Consider the following 18,508-nt stretch of genomic DNA (forward strand, 5'->3'; position numbering starts at 1 on the left):
GAGCAGTAAACTGAGGAAATTGATGCAGTCATAACATATTGTTCAACACTTTGAAAGTAAATTTGAAAACCTTGATGAAATGAACAATTTGTAAGAAGATGCAATTGACCAAAACTAACCTCAGAAGAGAAAAGAACTGCACAGACCTGTCTTCATCTAAGAAACAGAGAAAGTTGACAATAACCTACCCGCCAAAACAACACTAGACCCAGAGGACCTCACAAGTAATTTATCTGGATGTGTCAAGTCCCAGGCATTTTGGGTCCGAGGCAGCTTTTTGTGGTTGAGGGACTGGACAGCATAAATGTGACGAGAACATGTAACCCCGCCCGCGCCCTGTGCGGGTGTCTGCACTGTGTCTCTGTCTGGATGCCCACCCGGTTCTGGTCCAGACGGCCCGGCCCCGTCTGTAGGAGACTGGCCTCATGGACATCCCCCGAGCCCAGGAGTTGACCTCGTCCCACGCTCCTCAGCGGGAGGGCGCCTCTGGGGCATTTCTCATTCCTTTTTTTCTCACCATTCAAGTGAACAGAGTTAAAACTGACAAGCTTCAGCTGTTCCCTTGCAAATCTAGACAGGAGACAGTGCGGGCCTTCCTCCCCCTCATTTTTCAGACCCTGGTCTCTGGCCAAAGACCTCCAGAACCCAGGAACATGGTCAGGCTCTGCTGCTCGCTGCAAAACACTTGCTTCCAGTAAAGGTCAATAGCAAGCTCTTTAAAAAGGAGAGGGCTGTCTGCCCATTAAACCCTGTTCCTCAACTGTCTTTTCCTAAGTCAGAGCAGCACTTGATGTGTTTCCACAGCTCCCTGGGTGTGATGTGTGGTGGCAACACTGCATGCACACGCCTTGTCCTCCAAGCTATGCCTGGTGATGGAGTCCGCGTCAGCCTGTCCTCTGAAGGGGAGAGATTGGGACACGTAGCAGAGGTTTGGTTTGGTAGGAAATACTGTGTTCTTGCAGCTTGTATTGGGCTTTTTCTTTGAAGTTGATCGCACATTTTTCCAGTTCAGTCACTAAGTACTTCTTGACCATCCCTGTATGTCCAGCTGGGCTGCTTTGGAACTTCTAAAACTGTAACCTGTATTTTGTGAATTCAGGCTAAGGAAGAAAATGAAAATGTACCGATTGGAAAGTAATCAATTGCAAATCATTGTCACACTAATCCAAGGAAAGATGTCACCAGTACTTAACTCAGAGATGTATTGATCACCCACAAAGCCTTGCTGGAGGTTCTCCAGGAGACAACAATGAAAACTGTTACCTGAAGAAACTAAAATCCCGGGAACGGGGCAGGGGTGGGGTGGTGATAGATGCGGGGAGCTCTCCACAGGCCGTCGAGGCCAGCACGACAGCTGCTTCCTCGGGAGAGAGAGGACAGCAAGTGCAGTGGTCCTGGAGATAGGCACTGTTGTTAGCCCAGTGGCTGTGTGCCCCGAAGTGTGAGTCCAGGCTTCATAGGTGACCAAGAACCAAACCAGTTTTGTTTAAACTAAAGTACAGGTGGCTGACACTGCTACGTGGCCCACCAAGGCTCATGGGTGGATGTATCTGGGGTCAGTGGCCTGATCGAAACAATTCCACACTCGTCGGAAATGATCACGCTTCCATTCCGCAGGAATACAACCAAAAAGAAAACTGCTGGATTTGAAATGGGTGCAGTGCTCTGATGTGAATGTGTTGTATGTTTTTCGAACTATGAGCAGTCGTGAATATGCTATATCAATGTATATAAATTGACCATTTTTTTCATTCTAACTTTTCTCTTTTACCCAGCTCCTCTTACTCGATGTTTACATTGACATTGAGGGGAGTTGTTATTAAATACTGTGTAATTTCACAATCACAGAGTTCCTGATTTTGCAAGCAGGTCTTCTGTATCTCCTGAGTGTGAGATTTCCCCATCCTGCTCTCGGCTCCGACGAGGCAGAAACGTGACTGAGGGTGTACTGTCTTTCAGGCTCTGGAGGACCGTCCCAGCTCACTCCTGGTCGACCAGGGAGACAGCAGCAGCCCCTCCTTCAACCCGTCAGACAATTCCCTGCTCTCCTCCTCCTCACCAATCGATGAGATGGAAGAGAGGAAATCCAGCTCCCTAAAGAGACGGCAGTAAGACACAAATGTTTTCGTTGTCATTGTCTGGGTGGCTTTCCTCCCATCATTGTCACCTTCAGACCTGTGACTGGGATTCACGTCTAACTGGGCACAATGAGGAGATCCAGGGTCTCTGAGTAACTATGTGTTTGAAAGGTGCTCAGGCCTCAGAAGGGCTCAGTAAGCCAGCACTGCAGTTTTTATGGTTTCGTTTATATATTATATTTTGTTCATAAGTACAAATAGTTTCAGACAAGAATACCTTCTGTCACTTCTGCTGAGAAACTCCTATACTTTCTGTTGTGTACATGGTTGTGAAGGAAAAAGAAGGCAACATAAAATTAAATACAGTCCGGAAACTGTAATATTTTTTCAAATACACGTTAGTGGTCGTGTTTCGGGGCCCCAGTAAAGCATCTTATGGTGAAAGAGGAAAAGAGTCCTGGTAAATATGAGGTTTAAACTTGCCTTTGGAGAGAGGAAAACTGGCGGGCTGCACGAGGGCAGAGTCGGGCTGTCCTGCGCGCTGCGTCCTCCCTGGCACCTGGAGTGATGCTGGGCAGACTGGAGGTGCGTAGTCAGCGCTGGCTGGTTGAGTGAGTGGATGAACAGAGGAGGGAATGACTTCAGGCCAGAGGATGTGCTCTACTGATCAAGTAACTGTCTTCTGTTATCTGAGCCGCCTTAAGCAGTTTCTGAACCTGCTGAGTTAATTTTTTTTTTAAACAAACACTTCTGAGTTAAATTTTTTTCTCCTGTGTCTAATGAAGCTTACAAAACAAGAACATTACAAAACAAAATCCAAAGCCTGCTCCCTGTCATGTCATGCCATTATCACAACGGCATGTCTGAGCTTCTCGTGGGTGTTGGTGTGCAGGACCAGAGTCTGGTGGTGGGAGTTCACCCTGAACAGGAAGTGCCGTCGACCTCTGCAGCTCTCAGGGTCACCCACGCGACCCTGTAAGCATTCGGGACACTCGGAATTGGGCACTTAGATGTGCAGGTTCCACACGTTCCTGTTCAGTCCTGGCGGGGGGGGGGGGGGGGGGGGGGAGTCTTCACTTGACAAAAGCAAAAGTGTGAAAGAATTCGTTTAGAAAACGGAGAGTTTGGATTGTGAACACTTTTTCTCTTTCCAGCTACGTTTTGCAAGAATTAGTGGAGACGGAGCGTGACTATGTGCGGGACCTCGGCTATGTGGTTGAGGTATGTTTTCAGAGATGTCATGACCTTCATTGGCCCCCAGAGTCTACTAAGAGATATCGTGTTACAATTTAGCACCCACACCTTCTCAAAGGCTTTAAAAAACATTTTTGACCAAAAAAAAAGTATTTTTGAAAAATAAAGTTTAGCCAATTAATCGTAATTTTCTGTTTTCACTTTTAAAGGCCTCTTTTTGCCTCGCGTACCTGACCTAATCATTTTTTTATAATTAGTTTTTAAATTATGGTATCCAACCATGTGTCTCTCATATGGGAGCCTTTAATTTCTTTACCTGAGTGGGTGTCACCACAGAAATGAGGACGTCACTGGTTAACAGAGTCAGCGTGTCCAGCTGTGGGTTCAGTCCCATCCCGCATCTTCCTCGGTTCAGGGGATGTCGGTGGACACCCCAGATCGTTGCTCAGCATTTCCTCTGAGCGATTGATTGTCTCGCCCTTTTCATTGCCCAGAAGTTTCTATGTCCTGAGTAGCCGTCACAGAACCACGGCCTGTCACGCCGACGGAGGGCCACCCCCAGGCTGTCCCTGCCCTTAGGTTCAGGCACAGTCACCCTCACACACTGAGCTCCTCAGGACGCCGTTGTTACAGTGTAAAGTCTCAGCTCTCCTCTCAGCTTTGCAGACACGTGCGGGGCAATGCTTTTTGGGTCTACGCTCGACTGAAAGTAATGGCTACCCAGTGCGTGGTGTGACTGAAAAGACTTACATACTGGCTTTGTCCGCAGTCATCGTTAACAGGAAAATGAGTCAGTTGAATATCTCAGTGGTTCTGGTGCAGGCTGAGTTTCTTTGGAGTTAAATGGAAGTTTTAATCTCATTTCAGCAATGTATTTAATCAGTCATTGTTAAAAAGTCCTGATTTAACAAATTATTTAAATAATTTAAAAGGGAAAATGTTGGCTTATATGAGAAATGCTGAGAATGGAGAACATGTTTCTGGCCAAAAATTTAATATGTATAAGCTGGTAAGAAGATTTATTTTATGAAACCATTTACATTTATTAAACTTCTTCATTTCCTGAGAAGAATTTTGATTATGCATGCCAAACAGGTCAGGGAGAGGAAATCACAGCAGTGGCTGGAACAGTAGTTACGTTCCATTTAAATCTGTGCACCAGCCCTCAGACTTTAGGGGTGTGAGCTGCGTGGGTCCCCTCATCCATGGACTTTTCTCAGTAAACACTGTTGGTGTATTCGCTCTTTTTCATGATTTTCGTAATAACATTTCTTTTCTCTAGCTTACATTAACAATACAGTATATAATGCATACAACGTAGAAAGTATGTGTTAATTGAGTTACTGCTATTGGTGAGGTTCTGGTCACAGTAGGCTATTAAGTTTTCGAGGAATCAAGTTACACCTGGATTTTCCAAGTGCATGGGGGTTGGCTCCACCAAACCCCTGTGTTATTCAGTGATCGGCTATATTTCAAGTGCCAGTTAAGGACACTTTTCATGTAGGATTTTTGTTTGTTTTTAAATAAAAAGTCATTTCCAAGACATGGTGTGTGTCTGTTGTATCCTTTATGACTTTTACTAAACCATTATTCAAACATGTTCAGTGGAATAAATGCATTTTTAAATAATTCTAGGGCTACATGGCACTTATGAAAGAAGATGGCGTCCCTGATGACATGAAAGGGAAAGACAAGATCGTGTTTGGCAACATCCACCAGATCTATGACTGGCACCGAGAGTACGTACAACCCACCTCACGCTCAAGGGTGTGCACACAGCATCACCCGCCAGACGGCAGCGTGTCCGCAAATGGGGACGGGTCGTCACTGGTTCATTTCATCTTATTACCTGTGTAGCTGGTGGAGGTGGCTAGTGCAGAGGAAATATCGGTGGGCCGAGGAGGAATCTGATCTCCTTCACGCTGGTTGGTCCAGGGTGCCTGCGTAGGGCTGCTGAGCCTGACTGCCAGGTGTGCAGCCTGGGCCTGACTTGGGATTTTTGTAAACTGAGTTAGTCCACGTGAAGCACTGAGAACACCATGTGCAGAGAGTAAGCCTCGATAAATGCTTCTAAGGAGTTGTTGCCACCTCTTGAACAAACCCAGATTATTCTTAAGATGGTTTAGAAGATGCTCATTTTTCCAACTGATTTTTAATGGAAAAAGTAGACATGACTGCCTGTGAAAATCAAACTGACCCCAGTACATTGCCTCGCCTGTCCTAAGGAGGAGGAGGTCCTTGTGGGGGCTGATTCTACAGCAGCTGCCATAGCCTGCCAAGGCTAGTCACCACATATCTGTCTCTTCGGGTCACCTTGCTCCTAGTTTTAAAAATCCTTAATCATTTGGGGATTGCGCTATGCCAGCTGCTGCTATTATTGTGGAACATTCCAGCTGTACTGTTCTGGTCCCTGCTACGTGGACAGGCCTTCTGCTTTCCTGCCTTTATGTGCAGAGCTGCCCCAAGCACAGAGCACGCTGTCATCAGCCTCTGAACCCAAGTCAGGTGCGCCCTTCCCTGGAGCCCTGACCACTCCCATCAGACGTGCTCTCTCCTCCTTGCAGATAACACATATGCATGTGCTTTTGAAGCTGTAACATACTCTACAAATACAAAGAGGGATCACCATGGTGTGTACCCAGGGGTGGTTTATTATTTCAGTACTTACCTGTCCTAATAGAATGTGAAACTCTTGAACCCAGCTACAGGGTCTTAATTTTTATATTTCCTATTATATCTAATTCAGCTGGACTCAGATAAAAATGACTGGTCAGCTTTGGAAACAGCACTCTACCTTGTGGTGCTATAGACTTACCAATAGTCCATGGTAAATTTAAAAAGGGATATTTGGTGCTATTAGCTAGACTTCTACTCCCAAGGCTGATTTTTAAGCTGTGATAGAGAAGAAGAAAATAACACAGTGGTCCTGGCTGACAAGACAGAGAAACTGGCACCCAGAGATTGTGTCTGCCACAACAAATGCAGAACTCGGGGTATTTTCAACCCCAAAGCTAGACGGTTCAACACCGCATTAATTGGTATACCGGTTTGCAGGTGAATAAAATGCCGAGCATAAATATAAAGACATGTAAATGACAGCAAGGTGGGCATGCCTCTGACAGACAGCTACAGCCCAGGAGAAGAGGAACAGTGGTCCACAGCTATTGTGTTTCTGAGCATTCCTAATCTTGATCTGCCTGGGAGCTAATGTTTATAACCTAGAAGCTGATTTCGATAATGTTTGAGAAAACTTCATAAAACTTCACAGATTTTACATGTATTTTAAATGTTATTCAATTTGAGCCCCTTAAAAATATAATAGAAGAATATGAAACTTACAGGTACAAGGACCAAGTGTTTTGCAATAAACATTGCTTTGAAACATTTATTTTTCTCTCAGTATTCAGCCAGGATATTATTGCATGTGTCATTTTTTAAAAATGAGACAAAAATGCTAATTGCCCAGAGGAAGGGGAAGTCGCCAGCCAGCGAAGGGACACTGTCATTCTGCTTTGTCTTTTTAAACTGTCGCTTTTCGCTCTCGTGCCCTAACTCAATGTCTACACTTGACGCTTCACGGCAGCTCGTGCCCAGACAGACTGCTGTGGAATTAGGAACCACAATCTAAAATTAGAAGGCCAAAATGGAAATGGTTGTAATACTTCTCTCGTTTTAGCTTTTTTTTAGGAGAGTTGGAGAAGTGCCTTGAAGATCCAGAAAAGCTAGGATCCCTCTTTGTGAAGCATGTAAGTATCATACTGTTACTTAGATTCTGTTCTGATATTGTCATGTTTAGTAACTGGGTTGTCAGACTACAGGGGAACTCACAGTTTACAAAAGTGCCCACGTTAAGAATAAAATCAAACTGCACAGTATCAGAGAGTTGGAAGCAAAGTCCTCACCAGCTCTTCTACATATGAAAGATCTGCCTTCCTGGTCACCTGGCCACAGCTGCTCTGTAACTCCCAACAGTACAGAGAAGGCAGGAAGGGATGAGAGCCAGACCAGAAGCACAAACGTGTTTGGGGGTGTCTGAGGGCAATGAGTGTTTGGGGGCGATGGTGACATACCTAGACATGCGGTGGGTTTAACATGGTAGCCAAATATACGTGTATCTGTAAAGTAACTGTGCTGGCATTAAAGGGGTTTTTTTAGTGAAAAACTACTCTATTTTCAAAACATTCATGACAGTAGTTGTATTTTTGCAAATCTCTTTAATGTCTAGCTCAGCAAACTTCAGCCAGTGTGCCACAAGAATTGCCTCTTTTCCCTTAGATTGTCAAATAAAAAATGACAACAGCCAACACAGTAGCCACGAGGCGTGGGTGCCCTGTCTTGAACCACACATATATAGGTCATGTAACAGAGTCGCTTCTTATTGGTCACATTGCATAATAAGGTTGCATCTGATTGGTTAATTCTTGGTACCAGAAATCCTTATGTACAAGTATAGGTGCCTGATTTTTTAAAAAGTCACTTTGGAACAAAACAGGTGGGTAATTACTATTATTATTTTTTTGTAAATCAATCAAAATAATACCTATTTTTTTCATATTGGCAAAAATATATATTTTTTGGTGTGCTGCAGAATTTTAGTAATTAGTTTATGTGTGCTATGAGATGAAAAAGGTTGAAAATCGCTGTTCTCGCTTCCTAGAAGGCAGGTGGATTTTCCTATCTGCTCATGTATTCAATCTGTTGTGTTGTTTTTTTGGTTAAAATAGGTATGTTCTCCCACAGATACATGGCTGGAAAGGGCTGACTCCTTTCATAGCCTTTTCAGATCAATAGAGAGAGTTTTCTTAGATACGGCACCCAAACTCGACAAGTGAGGAGAGGCAGACTCGTCAATGCAGGGAACAGCAGCCTGATGGTTGCCAGAGGGGAGGTGGGTTGCCGGGCTGGGTGGTGATTTCTTAAAGGTTAGTCGCAGCTTAGAACCTGAAAACAGATGGGTGACCCTCTTTCTCACCTGCTGTGACACCAGAAGCCACTGAACTGTCTTGCAAGTCAAGGCTCTGTCCCCCATGGCCGGCGTGTGGCATCGTGCACTGATCATGCAGAAAACACTGCTGCACCTATTTAGACAAGTCTTCCAGATGTTGGACAGTTGGCTACACAGTATCAGGAATGAGATTCACTAATAGTACCACCCATCTCTTCAGAAAAGTCTTTTTAAGTATCGTCAAGTTCACAGTGGCAGAATCATTATTACTAGACAGTACTATTTGCCTTGAAACGGCAGGCTCATCTTGTTCAAGTTCAAGAAGGTGTCCAGCATTCTTTCAAGTAAAAGTGGTAGCTCAGCCTCCAGCCCTTACACAAGTGCTTTTCCGGGAGACAGCTAGTGTGTACAGCACAACTGTTGCGAGGACCTCCATTGTGTCAGAAGAATGTTACAAAGATGCACACTCCATGCCTGAGTTTCATAAAATGTATTTGTATCATTGCATGAGGACATTCTGGGGTGAAACTGGCAGTTTTTTTACTGCAGGTGTGCGGTGGATTTGAACATTTGCTAACACACCAGTGGTTTCACCCACCACTGAATGTGCACCTCAGGGCACAAGGTAGCATAGTGAAAAGGGCACTGACATCCTAGTATTATTTGAAAAATAGTTTTGAACGGACGCCCTGAAAGGCCTCAGGGACCCCAGGGGTGTGCATACCACACTTGGAGGTTCCCCAGGATGGCTCACTGTCTGCTTTTTCCTGTCTTCATATTTGAGGCCAAGGAGCTTTTTCTTCCCTACTAAAAGCAGCCAGACTTCCTAGGACCACTGGCAGGGGGTGAAGGAGTGGGAGTAGTTCTTCCTTTGGTATGAAGAACCTTCCATGGCGAACCTTCCATGGCCCCAGTGTCTGCCCGGTAGAGCGAGGGCTTGATCGGGCACAGCCGAGGGGGCGAAGGTGGAGCACTGTTGGGGGGCCTTGAGAAGAGGGCCAGCCTGCGTCGTGAGCGCGCTCCCACGAGTCGGAACCATGCCGCTTCCCTTAGAAACCCTCCTCTCTGAATGCGCTAACGTGTGTGTGCTCTTGTGCTCTAATGAACTTCGAACTGTTTTAACCCATCTGTTTGCCTTTTTCCTTCCTAGGAGAGAAGGTTGCACATGTACATAGTTTATTGTCAAAATAAACCAAAGTCTGAGCACATTGTCTCAGAATACATCGATACCTTTTTTGAGGTAAGATCTAAGACAGAAACAGCATTTCTTCATCTTCTGTTATCGTTGCTTTTCAAAACTTTTAATATTAATTGTTACCCAGGAGTATTCAGGAAATTAGCCTCAATGATAAGAAATCTGAACCCATGTTTCTTTCCTATAAATGAGAGACACAAGTATGAATTCAATCTGGGATCATATCCCTCAAGCATTCAGAAAACTGGGATCATTGTGAAAATAGGTCTTTTTAAGAAATCAGTGTTAAACTTAAGGCCCAGCACAAATTCAGAATAATTCATGATCTAAATTCTTAGCCAAAAACTGAAATATGTGAATGAATAGAAGAAGGCAGCTGAAAGCAGGTTATTAAACAAGTGTTAAAGACTATTTTGAGAAATAGCTTAAAAGGCTAACGTGTAAACTTTGGGCCTTCTGAGAAAGAGCACCCGCTGACTGGTTCCCCTGCGGCGTGGCCTCTTCTCCGCACCTGTACTTTGGGGCGGCAGCGTTTCTGGCCGGTATGGGGACCAATAAATTGCTCTTTAAAAGACAACACTTACCTTTCTTTCTCCTTTAAAATCACAGGACTTAAAGCAGCGCCTGGGCCATAGGCTGCAGCTCACAGATTTGTTGATCAAACCAGTGCAGAGAATTATGAAATACCAGCTGTTACTGAAGGTAAGGACTCGCGGGTGCAGGTTCTGGTGCCGGGAGTTTGCTGGGTGAGGTAAGGCGCGGTGAGGGAGGAAGGAAGGGATGGGCAGGTGAGAGGAGTCTTTTGTGTAAAAAAACATAAATCAGTCTTGTTATTGCTGATTTTAAATATTTCAGAATAGATTTTTTTAATTTAGTAAGACACCTTTCACTGTTTTCTCAATTTTTCATTTACATCAAGTTCTGAATCAAAATGTCAGTTACAGTGAACTTTTTCCCCACCACAGACCTTTGAATACTAATGATTTTTCTTCAGCTCTGTTGACCTTACATATGCTCTAACCTTCCTGGATCCTTAGATAAAATGAAATTTTTACTCGCTGCCTGTCCGTCTCTGTTGGCTCAGCACAACTAAAGGCATAGGTACTGTGTTCCATGATGAAAGTGGCCATTTAAGTGCACTGAGATTTTTCTTGTATATAAACTGGATATAAAGAGACACCAAGAGCTTGTTTTGGATGGAAACAGGAACCGTTACCTACTCGGACAGTTTTGGTCTGACTTTGCTCTGCTACAGCTTGAAATCCACCTTTCCCTTGTGCTACTAGGAGGGAAAAAATGAAAAATTAGAAAACCAAAGCTCTTCAGCCAGTGCCCAGCACGTCAGCAGTGAGCAAAAGGTGAGCTGCTACCATGACGTCACCTGCTCATGTCCTCTCTACTTCCCTTGCAGGACTTCCTCAAGTATTCCAAAAAAGCTAGCCTGGATACGTCGGAACTAGAGGTACGTACACCCTGCTGGCCCGGCCCAGTCTCCCCCAGCCTGCGCCCACGTGTCTCCAAAGCAGCCTGCTGTCCCTGGAGGGGTCTGTCCCTGGGAGGGGTTGTTGCCACGGGTGGTGGTGTTCTCCCCGCCCCCTGGATGTCCCTCTGCACACTGGAGGGCGGGAGGGGCAGGAGCTGCCAGCGGAGGTGCAGCTGTGGGCTGACTGCTCACTGCTCTGTCCCCACCCCCAGAGAGCTGTGGAAGTCATGTGCATAGTGCCGAAGCGGTGCAACGACATGATGAACGTCGGGCGGCTGCAAGGATTCGACGTAATGCGCTCTCCTTCTCTAACCCGCCTCCCGGGCTTCCATCACTGTCCCCTGGGCCAGATTATTTATCTGCATGTGCAGAAAATGGATCCTTTTTTGCTTGGTTTTCTGTGTTCTCTCACTTTACTTCAAACTGATACTTTCTTTCAACCCCTTTTTGGTGCATTTGATTTGCTTTTGGGGGACCTTACTCTGCTTTGTCTCCTGGGTTCTCTGCTGCCGTAAGAGCGGAGTTTCCTTCCCGTCAGGTGGGGGAAGCAGAGGACTCTGTCTACCCATCACCCGGGAGCCTGACCTCAGGGTCCCTGTGTTCATCACTAGTCTGACCAACGCTTCTGTGAGCTGCTGGACGATTCACACCACATATTTATTACCTATTAGTGTCCTCAAGACATTTCAGGACCAGCAACTTTTTAAAATTTGTTGAGTGAGGGGGAGGGGAGAGGTTTTTACTTTCCTCACCTTCTGTTTTGCTAGAGATTTGGGTTTACAGGTCTTTTGCTGTGGTTCTCAAGAAAGTACACACAGAGCCTCTCGTAGGGCTTCTGGAGACACAGGTTCTCGTCCCGGCGTCCTGCTGGCGGTGCTGGGGCCGCGGGTGCAGAGACCTGGCCACTCCAGATCCACTGTCAGTCTGTGATCGCCACAGAGGCCAGTGGTTTACCTAGAAGTTAGAATTTTAAGTAGATATCAGTTCTCTTTAGAGCTAAGAACTCATGAAAATAAAGTTTTAAGCTCTAGAACTTAATAGAAGAAATAGATATGATTTTGTGGGAGGAGATCTAAAGAAAACAGAACTTCCTGTATCTTAACTTAAAATGCAATGTTTTCTTCTCTTCTTCCTTTGCCCCTGTCTCCTTCTTTCAGGGTAAAATTGTTGCCCAGGGCAAGCTTCTCTTACAAGATACGTTCTTGGTCACAGACCAAGATGCAGGGCTCCTGCCTCGCTGCAGAGAGAGGCGGGTCTTCCTCTTCGAGCAGATCGTCATTTTCAGCGAGCCACTGGACAAAAAAAAGGGCTTCTCCATGCCAGGATTCCTGTTCAAGAACAGTATCAAGGTGATGCGTGTTGGCGTGTTTCTTCATGTGCCCGTCACACTGGTGGACTGTCTCCTTTTTAATGATGACGTGTCTTGATGCTTTGCTCCTTAAATATTTGACATTTCCGAACCTTTAAGTCACTCCACCCATCTGTTGTCTGTACTCTCCATATCCTGAAGTGTGCTGATTTCAGCTTTGACATAGGCTGAATGTTACTTTGCACCTGACTACTAGGAATAAATGTGCTTTATATTTTTTATTGTAAAATGCACATAACACAAAATGTACCGTCTTGCCCATTTTAAAATACATAGCGTGGTGGCATTAAGTATACTCACACTGTGGCGCAGCCATCCCTCTCCAGGACTCCTCATCTTACAAGCTGAAGCTCCATACTCCTGAAGCACTAAGCCCCCGTTCCACCTTCACCCAGCTCTGGGCAGCTAACCATCTGCCTCTGTGGATTTGACTGCTCTGGGGACCTGGTCTAGGTGGGATCCTAATGGTGTCTGTCTTTTGGGGACGGCCTTTATTCACTTAGCCTAACGTCCTCAAGGTTCATCCATGAAGTAATGTGTCAAAGTGCCCTTCCTTTTTAGTAATTAAAAAAATGTTTTTTTGATTATGGATTTTAGAGAAAAAGAGAGAGGAAGGGGAGAAAGACAAGCATCACTTTGTTCCACTTACGTATGCATTTATTACTTGCTGCTTGTTATGTGCCCTGACCAGGGATCAAACCCACAGCCTTGGCTTATTGCTATGGACAAGACTAACCGACTGAGCTAGCCAGCCAGGGCTGTCCTTCCTTTTTAAGACTGAATAAATCCCACTGTATGGATAGACCACATTTTGTTCATCACCTTTCATCTCCCACCTTCTGGCCATTGGGAATCATGCTTTCATATTTTTCAGGTGAGTTGCCTTTGCCTGGAGGAAAACGTGGAAAACGATCCCTGTAAATTTGCCCTGACGTCGAGGACGGGTGATGTGGTGGAGACCTTCGTTTTGCACTCGTCCAGTCCGAGTGTCCGGCAAACATGGATCCATGAAATCAACCAGATTTTAGAAAACCAGCGCAATTTTTTAAATGGTAATTTGTGCCCTGTCACTGGGCATGTGCTGTCTGTCCCTAACGTACTCGTTGCTATTCTTCTGCTCTCTCCTGCCACATGTGAATCATAGAGACAGGACTGACCTAGCTGTTCTGTGTGGCAGGCACTGCCCTCAGCACGGGCCATCTACTGCTTCATTCCCCCTGCACAGCGAGTCTGTGTGACAAGCACTCCTAGAGTTCCCATTTTATAGACGAGGAAACTGAGGCACGGAGGAAGCGGATGAGTAATTTGCCCGAAGTCCCACAAATTGTCGGTGGCACAGTCGGGATTCCAAGCAGACTGCCTGGCTCTCGGACGTGTCCCTGCACTGCTGTCCTGTTTCACCCTGTCCCACATGGTCTGTCACATAGTGCGTGCACCAGAGCCCCGCGCTGGGATGGCAGTGCGTGAGGAAACCTGTGGCAGCAGGCAGAACTGGGACATCCTCGAGTGCATCGCACATCTGCACCTCCCTGCTCCATTCGAAAACAAGACCTCTTCTGCCTCCCCAGCTTCCATGACATGAGTGATTATAGGGGAGCAACTGGCCTTCCATTGCAGATAATTATTGTGGCTTTATATTTGTGACCTGAAACCGCTTGCTTCTTTTTGTCACTGCTGACTTCGACTCTGCTTTCAATTCGGTGATCACTGAAGAACTTCAAGAATTCAGTCGGAAGTTAAAATATTTACTTGATGGCTTTTCCTCATCCTTTTCTCCATGTCTATGGTCGGTGTCTGTGCCCCAGTCCAGCAGGACGTTGTAATTGCTCTGTCACCACAAACCGCCTTTCCACCTTGCATGACACTCAAGGGTCAGGAACACAGACCCTCAGTGAGAATTGAGCTGCCTGGATGTTAACTGCACGGTCCTGTCCAGACAGGTCTTATTTTGCGTTTGCTGTTAGAATTAGATGCACAGGGTCAAGGCACAGTGGTTCCTATGCACGCAGAAAAACGTTTCACTCTGTGGCAGTGAACAAATGCGGTGAGGTCTCTCTTAATGTGGTGTTCTTAAGTGTTGTATTCAGTGCCCACCCGTAGCATGGAACTATTGGGAAACCTCTGAACTTTTACCTCCTTCTTTAAGGTAAAATGAACTGCCTCCAAACCACCAGCATGAGTCAGCCAGGCTGCTCCAGTTCCCTAGACCCTCAGTCTAGGGAGGATAATGGTGGTATCGGAGGATTGGACAAGATCAGGAGTGGAGCGGGAGCCCCGGGCACGTTGCCCGCCTCTTCCTCCCCCCCCCCATTCCTGTGAGAGGCCATGGCCGAAGCAGAGTTTGTGAAATGTCATTTGGCTCCAGGGCGCTTTTTCACACGTGCCTGATGGCTCCCAGGCAGAAACGGCTTTGTCTGATTGTTGTCTTTCTCAAAGGTTTTTGCACTGTAAGTGTTTGTGTTAGTGTTTCCATATATCTCACTTGGCATGTTTCCTGAGGTTCTCTGCAGACGGTTGTGTAACAAATTAAGTCACTATAGCTGAAACAGCTTCGCGACCCAGAAGGGAGTGTGTGGAGTGCTTTTCCACCCCTTGTCTCTCGTGTCCAGCTTGCAAAACAGGTGGTCCAGACCCCTGCCTCCTCCCTGGTGACCAAGGGATTCCTCAACTCCTAGCCAGCTTCTCTTTGCAGCAGTTGGAGTGAACTTTCCCCACACGAGAGCCAGCTGGTGCCAGTGGAGTCCCAGTGGAGACTCCTCTGGCAGCACAGGGCCTCCCTTTGACATTGGCGGCTTGCCCAGGACCTCCAGCCAATTCGACTCCTTTCCACTTGGCAGGAATGCTAAGGCTCTGCCTGCTGCTCTGAGGCAATGAACATCTCTCTCACCTTTGTCCTCATTCACTCTGTCCTTCTGTCCTCTTGGCCTTCTCCTGCCCCCCGCCCACTCACACATGCCCACTGCCCTCCATCAAGTCCATTTAACTCGTCCTTGGACCAGATGGTGGCATTGAAGACCTTTTCCTTTACTGCTGGCTGGTGTCAGTCTGCTGCAGCCAGGTGTGGCTGCTGTAGGTTTGAAGGCGACTGTGGTGGGTTACCCTACAGCGACTAGGGGAGCTCACATCCAGCACTCCCTTTGGATCACACCACATTCCTTTTGCTTTGCCTGCGACAATATTTTCCTCAGTGCCCTGATATTCTTCCACCTGTGTCTTGCCTATTTTACAGCCTTGACATCACCAATCGAATATCAGAGGAACCACAGTGGGGGCAGCGCAGGTGGGGGCAGCGGAGGTGCGACCCCCGGCGGCGGCGGCAGTGGCAGCAACCACAGCAGTGGCCCCAGCAGCTGTAGTGGCCTCCCCAGCTCCAGCAGAAGCAGACCCTCCCGGATCCCCCAGCCTGTCCGACACCACTCCCCTGTGCTGGTCTCCTCTGCAGCCTCAAGCCAGGCAGAGGCAGACAAGATGTCAGGTATGTCCACTCCCGGCCCTTCACTGCCTCCTCCCAGCAGCAGCCTCACCCTGGAGGCTGGCCCTGGCCAGCCCGGCAGGCACCCCCCTGGCGGCCAGTCTGAAGGTCCTGAGAGAGAAGCAGAGCAGATCCCCAAGATGAAGGTGATCGACAGCCCCAGGAAGTCCACCGGGAACGCGGCAGGTGCCAGCCAGGACGGAAATGCCAAGGAGGACTGCCGCTCACGGACCGGCCTGGGCTCCCTGCCCCTGGGAAAGCCCAGGCCTGGGGCTATCTCGCCGCTGAACTCTCCTCTCTCCACCACGTTCCCTTCTCCATTGGGCAAGGAGCCTTTTGCCCCCAGCAGCCCCCTGCAGAAGGGGGGCTCCTTCTGGAGCTCCATCCCCGCCTCCCCCGCCAGCAGGCCGGGCTCCTTCACCTTCCCGGGAGACAGTGACTCCCTCCAGCGGCAAGCGCACCGCCACACAGCCCCCAGCAAGGACACGGACCGCATGAGCACGTGCTCCTCGGCCAGCGAGCAGTCCGTGCAGTCTGCCCAGAGCAATGGGGTAAGAACGCCAGGCAGCCTCCGCGCGTCTGCCCCACCGCCTCTGTCCCGCCAGCTCCTCTAAACCTCCCGCCGCTGCTGCTCTCCTCGTACTAACTCCTGGCTCTCCGCGCCATGCCGCAGTAACCAGCTCCTCCGGGCCTCTACGTCCGCGCACTGACCACGTAGACCACGTGTAGCTCTGTGTGCGTCTGCTGTCTGCAGGCGTGGACGTGCGGCGGCCCGCGCCGACACAGGAGCGCCTCCTAACCCTCCTGCTCCGGGGACAGCACTGCTCTCATCTCTACTAACTCGCTCCCTGCTTTGTTTGTGTCTCCTAATATGGGAAAGCCGGTCATTAACCTTCTGAATGCAGCATCTGTAAGTCTTTTCCGTGGTCCGACCAGCAGACTCTCTTGGAACTTTCTTTTTGTCCTTGGCTTCCTCACTCACAGTTTTTAGAGGGGTCAGTGTCCCTGCTGCCTCCCTCCTGTTTAGTTTGAAATCTACATTTGATAAGCTTGTTGCTCCTCGCTTGGTCATGCTCTTTTAAGCCTTAAATTATGCTTGCAGCATTTTGACTCATCTGCTGAAAAAAAATTCCTCAAGAAAACTTCCAACAGCTACTCAAAGCAAACTAAGCTGACAGTATGGGGGTGGGCAAGAATCTCTCCAGTGAAAATATTTGCTCCCCCCCACAGTTTCACTCGGGAAGAGAGAGACTGCTTTAAGGGCTTCTGGAAATGGGGCTCCTGCCGGCGGCTGGGAGCAGAGGCCCAGGAGGCTGGAGTGGGAGCGTGTCTGCATTCTGTCCAGCAGGGGGCGCAGTGCGGACTGCAGCGCTCCATGTATCCTCATCCTCATTTTGCCCGACACCTGTGTTGTGATCTCAAGCAGAAGGGTTGCTCTGGTGGGCTTTCCCCCTATTCTGTGGCCTCTTCACTCTCCTACTCAACTGTTTTCCTCCACAGTAGATGGTCTGACCCGTAACACCTTCCTGAAGGCATGCGTGAGGGAATACAATTGTTCTAATGAGTGTATGTGTGATTGCTTTATAAAATTTTAAATACATTTCCCTAAAAGGGTCTGTGTCTCTCTTTGTAAAAAAATGGCTTTTGCATGTCTTTCTCTCTCCTCTGGACTTCTATTAATTCCTTGTTCAGGTTGACATGGCCTTATCCTTTACTCCTATTCTTTCTTGTATGTTGTTAAACTTCACATTTCATTGAGGAAGAAATTAGGAGATGGGTCTTGGCACATTTATTTACCCTGAGTGTTATTCTCAAAAGCAAGCGGTTGAGCAGGCACCCCCTGCAATGGCCAGCACCAGTGACCGTGGGGTGGGTGCCTTTCCGTGTCCTGCAGGGCAGTTTGGCCCCTTTGTCGGGTCTGCAGTGCTGGTGTGCTGGTGAGCATCAGCACTCGACTCCAGCCAGAGGAGAAGATGCGAAGGGCCCAGTGGCCACGCCTATCTCCCAGCTGTGACCCCTACGAAATCAGCCGGGGAGCGGATGTGAGCTAACCTGGGCACTTTTCCCAAACACCCAAGGAGTGCTCAGAGTCGGTGTTCCAGAATGAACATCCAGCTACTCCAGCCCGGGAGCCCGTGCTGGACTCGGGGTGCCTGTGAGCTTACACGGCATAATGGCCACCCCCTCACTCCGTCCCGGAATGTCCACTGAGATAAAGGCGCGGTCACATGTGGCACATAATCCAGCAATTTAGGTTGCAAAATGTACCTCTTATTTCTGTTTCTCACTTTTTCTTATGTGGCAGGTACCAGAGAAATTGCCAGAGTTTTTGATGAGTCAGAATGACTTACAGGAATGCCCTAGATGCCCGGGAAGACCACTAGAGGCCTCAGATGGGGATTTGGCCACTGGACTCTTAAGTATTTTAGTTAAAAGGAACTGTTGCCCTGCCTTGTTCCCACCCACTTGGGCCACCTTATCCCCTGGCCGGTCGGCAGCGGCCTCCTTCCTCTTTACCATTTCTGTGGGCTGTCTGCGGTCACAGTCAGGCAGCTGTGCCTAACCCACATCCCAGGTTCTTCTTCCTCCTTTCTATGGGCACCTTCTGGAGAGTTACAGAGAGTAGGAGTGGAGTGGATATGGATCAACCCAAATGGTGACTGTGCCAGTCCCCAAACATGGGGACATAACCCCCTGCACACGCCCACCTGGGCAGCATTAAAAGTGCAGCCCTGCCTTTCTCTCCAAGGCCAGGTGGCCCGTGCAGATTCC

At 47.9% G+C, this 18,508-nt stretch overlaps 1 protein-coding gene across 5 annotated transcripts in view; it reads left to right on the forward strand.

Annotated features, from left to right (window-relative positions):
• Positions 1-18,508, forward strand: part of TRIO (trio Rho guanine nucleotide exchange factor) — a 322,397-nt gene that overhangs the window by 290,943 nt on the left and 12,946 nt on the right. For all 5 annotated transcript variants that reach the window (XM_053913947.2, XM_053913953.2, XM_071219719.1 and 2 more), the window contains 11 exons: positions 1,960-2,108; positions 3,233-3,299; positions 4,908-5,011; positions 6,949-7,018; positions 9,368-9,457; positions 10,022-10,114; positions 10,824-10,874; positions 11,108-11,185; positions 12,053-12,244; positions 13,139-13,316; positions 15,494-16,287. In XM_053913947.2, coding sequence (XP_053769922.1) covers positions 1,960-2,108; positions 3,233-3,299; positions 4,908-5,011; positions 6,949-7,018; positions 9,368-9,457; positions 10,022-10,114; positions 10,824-10,874; positions 11,108-11,185; positions 12,053-12,244; positions 13,139-13,316; positions 15,494-16,287 — 1,866 coding nt within the window. The remainder of the gene's footprint in view (positions 1-1,959; positions 2,109-3,232; positions 3,300-4,907; positions 5,012-6,948; positions 7,019-9,367; positions 9,458-10,021; positions 10,115-10,823; positions 10,875-11,107; positions 11,186-12,052; positions 12,245-13,138; positions 13,317-15,493; positions 16,288-18,508) is intronic.

Source organism: Desmodus rotundus, chromosome 1 (genome assembly GCF_022682495.2).
Source record: "Desmodus rotundus isolate HL8 chromosome 1, HLdesRot8A.1, whole genome shotgun sequence".
In the NCBI taxonomy this organism is placed as follows: Eukaryota; Metazoa; Chordata; class Mammalia; order Chiroptera; family Phyllostomidae; genus Desmodus; species Desmodus rotundus.